The sequence below is a fragment of the Polypterus senegalus genome, unplaced genomic scaffold, assembly GCF_016835505.1.
Source record: "Polypterus senegalus isolate Bchr_013 unplaced genomic scaffold, ASM1683550v1 scaffold_7366, whole genome shotgun sequence".
Taxonomy (NCBI): Eukaryota; Metazoa; Chordata; class Cladistia; order Polypteriformes; family Polypteridae; genus Polypterus; species Polypterus senegalus.
Genome location: NW_024381777.1, coordinates 1 through 6,097, shown reverse-complemented (window position 1 = coordinate 6,097; position 6,097 = coordinate 1). Strand labels below are relative to the sequence as shown.

The 6,097-nt window shown below is 35.5% G+C and overlaps 1 protein-coding gene across 1 annotated transcript; it reads right to left on the bottom strand.

Annotated features, from left to right (window-relative positions):
- Positions 1 to 12: 12 nt before the first annotated feature.
- On the bottom strand, positions 13 to 5,890 carry LOC120520920 (carboxylesterase 5A-like; the record flags this gene model as incomplete). The annotated part of the gene is made up of 3 exons (XM_039742891.1): positions 13 to 721; positions 1,036 to 1,183; positions 5,816 to 5,890. Coding segments are annotated over 3 exons (420 nt in total), but the record flags the coding sequence as incomplete, so codon positions are not given.
- Between the last annotated feature and the right edge of the window lie 207 nt (positions 5,891 to 6,097).

Here is a 6,097-nt window from a genome sequence, read left to right as displayed (position 1 = left end):
TATATTTTTTGCCAGGTAAGAAGAGAATGTACAGGCTGGCTAACTACTCCGCCTCCAGACCAGTGACCTTGACCCCTCCTGAAAGCAAACCTCCCAAAAGCCCTCAGATGAATCTTTTAATTTGTTTTAGCTTTGGACTGTGAAAGAAGAATAACACTGTGAACAGTAGGGGCCCAAAATAAGGTTCCTGCACTGTGTTATTGGATTCACTTTCAGTGGCAGGAAGAGGAGCTTAGCAGTACAGGAGGACTTTATTGTACAACTTCTCCTACTCTGGATTTAGAAAAGCCAGGTGTGGTGATTGTGGCATTCAGTGAGAATCTCCCACATGAGACTTATCGGTCATGGCCCACTAAAAAACAACCCAGGATACACTTAAGGGATTATATCTCTTGAGTGACCTGTGAGCAATTACAGAATGTTTCTGGAGAGTGACGTAATCTATTCAGCGATGATAAAGAGATGGATGGAAAGAAAAATGTACTGAAGGATTTTATTCTACATGAAGAATTACAATGAATGTTTTAAATAACTGACATGTTATCCACATTTTCTCTGAAACTGTGCTTACCATTGAATTTCAGGTGACCATCCCAAAAGCAGCCTCCAAACACAAATCCAATTTCATCAGCATGATCTGCTTTCACAAATTTTGCTCTTGAGTCCCCATATACTCTTGGACGATGGCTAAATTCATACAAGTACACTGGCAAACCAGCATCTAAATAAAGAGAAAGAGGACCAAGAAATGTAGTTTTAATCTTATTTTTAAAAGAACCATATATTTCCTTCTTTATTTCAACACATAATTTAATATATTTAAAAGAACCATGCAGTTCCTTCTTTATAACACATCATTTTAAAGCAGTGTCAACTGATTTAATATTTTCACTGCATAAATTCTTTTTTCTTTTTAGCTCAACAAGTCTCTGACCCAATGAGAACTGATGATAGGAATCATTAATAGGTAATTTTCACAATAGAGCAATCACAAATTAGAAAACATAAAAGCAAAATTTTAAAAATGTGAAGCACCTCTGTGTAAACTGGCTGCAAACAGAGTTGGTTTAACGATCACTACATCACCAAACATTTCAGTGAGTCCATCTCTGATGGTCTCAGGATCTTCTGTATCTCCAAAGTATTCATCAGCAATAAAAATATTTTTCTTTTGATCTCCCACCTAAAAGATAAACTACTGTACATTAGCAATTACTCCTGTAATAGTGAGAGTCCAGGGTATGTGACATTGAATACATTGTTTCTAAAGTTTCCATGTTCTGTTACGATAAAAAATATCTTTAGTATAGGTCTCTGGTTATCATTTACTACAATATAACCATATTCATGCAATCTCTTAGCAGTATGCTATCATTGAGTATCATTTTGCATTTTAGTGTTATTTGATACTACATGTTTTATAAAACCTCCACCTTTCAGAATGGTAAAGAAACTTGACCCTACCTTGGCAACAAATGGATGAAGTGGGTCTTAAATCGAGGTCCAGTTTGAACAATAGCAAACAACGTCAAACATAAATTAAAAATACTTGGGTCACATAATCCAAATCCTTCATTTGTTGGTTGTTAAGCAACAAATGCATTGGTTACAGGTTTTTCTTCAGCAGTTTGTGGACCCTTGAAATAACTTTCTTGTTGCTAAAGTACCTCAGATATACACCAGTACAAGGCAGACTTTTCACCTGGTAATGCTTTCATTCTCTTCTTTTTAACTTGTATTTCCTAATATTATGGCTTTCTAAGATCTCACTTTGGAATGTTGAAATCATGTGAGGCACTAAGGTAGCCAATGAATGAGCTATTAATGGGCAGAACTCCTGGAGATTGAATTTTGGGATTGGCGTTCTTTGAAAGCTTAGTCTCGTTGGAACCCACTTCTCTGTTGTGCATAAAAACATTCTCCAAAAGTTCACATTATTTTAACCAAACATACTGTACATGGATTTGTTGAGCATACCTGCCATTCTGATTACAAGACAGGAGTAATTTGAGATTTTTTTATGGATGTTATGATATGGTTTGCTATTATTATATACATGGATCTTCTTTGAGGTCCACATAAGCGTGATATTAAATGTTTTCTTGGCCATCACCACAAATAACACATCTTAATTAAGGATTAAAAAACTCTCTTTTTGAGTTGAGTATTCCATTAAGAATTGTCAGTACTGTCTTGCCCTTTGCAGGATTATCATGTATTTTAAAAACTTGTTTTTCCAAATTTAAACTCATTTAATTCATTAAATATTTTCTCATGCCTGTTTCACCTCACTAAAGGTGCTATTAATGAGGTGGCACCTCCTTATGTCAGTATATTCAGTAGAAAAGTTAACTGGTATAACAACTTTGGAATTAATTTGAGTGGCAGAGGTTGAAATCTCAAATAACAAACAAACTAAAATATAGGGAAAATTTAATCAACACTACAGGCATGAATGGTAGTCAAGTACCTGAAATTATTTATGTATAATTTTGTTTCATAGTTTGATCATTTTCTTTATTAATTTTGTTTTAAATTCAGATTTCAATTACAAGAAGACCTGAAGTATTGCGGCATCAACTGACACTTCACACCAGAACCCGCGCAACAGATGGCAACAGAAACAGCTGTGTTAAAGTGACTGAAGATCATGGTCAAGGGAGAAAATCAAAACAAAACAGTAAATAAAATGAATCTTTCATTTGAAGAAAGAGGAACACAATAATAAGTACAAGAATCCAGAACTTAAAAAGTTGTTACCAGATGTAATCTGAATGGATGTCACCTGCAACTGTCCAAAGGGATGAAAATGTACAATAATAAAAATAATTCAAGTCCAAATAAATTTTCAAATCAGTGTTATATAACCATTCAAGTCCAAAAGTTGCTTTTAAATGTGTTAGCATGATGGCTTGGCCATTACCTATATGAGCTATGGCTGTATCTGCTCAGCAACTGATGTGAAAGGTAAAATGATTTCTTTATAAAGGTTGCATTTAAGATAAGGCTGAAATTCCTAAATTCTCATTTTCTCAAAGTTTAAAAGAAATGATACATATGAAATCGAACTAGAATTCATATATTCAAATCAATTTTTATTTATTTTTTAGAGGCTTACAATGCTAGTCAATTAAGTACTGCTAATGTTCAATAGATGCTGTGAAGATGCCAATTAGCTTTTTAAAACTGTGCCACCACCACCTACATTGATGGACTAAAAGCCAGAAGTCTACATGACCATCATCATCAAGTCCTTCTGTGAGAACCCTAAATACAAAGAGGACTGCTTAATTTATGTGATTTTGATATGATAACATCATGCAGTTACTGCAGATTTGTTGGCTGCACATCCATGATGTGAATCTCCAATTCTACCAAATTCCAAAGGTGCTCTATTGGATTGAAATTTGGTGACTTTATAGGCTTTTTGAGTACATTAAACTCATTCTCATGTTCAAAAAGCCAGTTTGAGATAACTTGAGCTTTGTGACATAGCACGTTATCCTGCTGGAAGTAGCCATCAGAAAATGGGTACACTGAGGTCATAAAGCAATGAAGGTAGGCTGTGTCATTAAATCAATGCTCTATTGGTACTAAGTGGCCCAAAGTGTGCCAAGAAAATATCCCTGATACTATTATACCACCACCACCTGTCTGAACTGTTGATAACAGGCAGGATAGATCCACTTTCACTTTGTTGACACTAAATTCTGACCCTACCATTCAAATGTCACAACAGACCAAGCCATGCTTTTCCAATATTCTTGCTTTTTCCAATTGGATGATCTTCTATTATCCAATTTTGGTGAGACCGTACAAATTGTAGTGTGAGTTGCCTGTTCTTACCTTAAAGTAGTGGCACCCTCTGTGGTCTCCTGCTGCTGTATCCCATCTGCTTCAAGGTTCAACATGTGCATTCAGAGATGCTCTTCTGCATACCTCAGTTGTAACAAGTGGTTATTTGAGTAACTGTTGCCTTTCTATCAACTCAAACCAGTCTGACCATTCTAATCTGGCCTCTGGCATGAACAAGGCATTTTCACCCAGAGAACTAACGCTCACTGGATATTTTACCTGTTTCAGACCATTCTCTGTAAACCCTAGAGATGTTTGTGTGTGAAAATCCCAGTAGATAAGCAGTTTCTGAAATATTCAGACCAGCCAGTCTGGCACCAACAACCATGCTATGTTCAAAGTCACTTAAATCACCTTTCTTCCTCACTCCGTTACTTGGTTTGAACTTCAGCAGGTCATCTTGACAATGTCTACATGCCTAATTGCATTGAGTTGTTGCTAGGAGATTGGCTGATTAGATATTTGCTTTAACAAGGAGTTGAACAGGTGTATGTAATAAAGTGGCCAGTAAGTGTATATAGTAATTATTAAAAACTTAATGTGACCAGTCAGTGTTTCATAATATTACACTTCCCTAATAGAATGGTGCAGTGACATAGTAATTTGTGCTCCTGCCTACCCAGGAGACTCAGCTCAAATCTCAGTCTGGTTACTATTTATTTGTTTGCACATTCTGTGTCTACATGGATTTCACTCTAGATATTTTATCATACAACCCCAAAGATGTGCAGGTTAGACTGACTGGCAGCTTTAATTTTGCCTTGTAAAAATAAATGTAGACATGTGTGAGTGCTCCTTGTCACAGTCAGATCGATGTCATGTTCAAGGTTGATTCCTGCTTTGCATCAGATGGATAAGTTTTAGCTCTTTGCAACTGTAAATATGTCCAGGAAATAAATAAATGGGTGGACATTTCTATTAAAGTCCTTTAAATACTTTGAAAAACATGCTACCATAATTCATTACAATATATGCTAATTAATCACCAAGCACTTTACCCACTGGTACTATGACTTAAATTTTACAATAGCAATAGAAAAATGCAAGACTTCTCAAGGATTCAATTCAATTTATTTTTGCTGAGTGTAGGCTTGGAACTCTGTAAAAGTTTGCAGGTAAAATGCACTTGCAACGTTATATTGTATTATCTTAATTACTACTGTTTTTAATGAATTTAACAGCATATGAATGTGCTCATTACACACCCACATTGACTATGAGCATGGCATAGTGAATAAACATTCCAAAGCATTCTATACCTTAAATTCATGATTTTATATTTTGATGACTTTATCTGTTTGGGCACTTTTAGCACTGTAACTAATGTTTTAGGATAAGCAACAAACATTTCTAAAATTATAAATATATGTACCTTCTTTCAGAAAAATGTACATCCCATGACCCTCATAGTAATTCAGAGAATCTGCAATATTAATCTCTATCAGGGCCGGATTTTCCTATAGGCTAACTAGGCTTCAGCCTAGGGCCTCAAGATCAAGAGGGGCCTATATTCAAAATTGTCAGCAATTTGAACAAACTTAAAAATGGGAGGTGAAAGGGCCTCATAAGTGGAATAGCCTAGGGCCTCTTTTCATTTAATCCGGCCCTGATCTCTATTAAAACGAATGTGCATTCTGTAAGTCAATTTTTCTTCCTGTCCTTCTAGTTGGGTTTTTTTTATAGTTTATGCAACTGCAAGTGGTTCAACTCTGGCACCAAAGTAGGTAAAAACACAACCAAATGTAAGCATTCTGTGGTGGTGTGCCAAGATAAGAATGAATTTCCTTATTCCAAACCAGACAATGGTGACATTCCTTCTACAGCCAGTAATCTAAAAGTTAAGGTTAAGTCTCCAGTGCTTTCCCTAATGGAAATACCCAAAATCCCCATTTGACTGGTTTCATATGGACTTTCCATATGAAACAGGGCAATTTAACACCAATGTTAGGCCTTACATTACCTGGGGTATTGAGTTTAGAATGTTCATGACTGTTTCTCGATCAATCCCTTCGTGCCATCCAGGTAGAAATATAAACTACAATGAAAACAAATTCTGTATGTTAATTTAGAACCTTGGTTACATTTTCTTTTTGATGTTCCTTAAATAGACTTAAGCAGAAAATGATTCCTTATTCCGATATCCAATGTACTTTCATTACATATCAATAATTCCACATCTTATAGGATTTATACTGATCATAACCACAGTAATTTGGAGGTGTTTACTTGTCAGGATTACTGC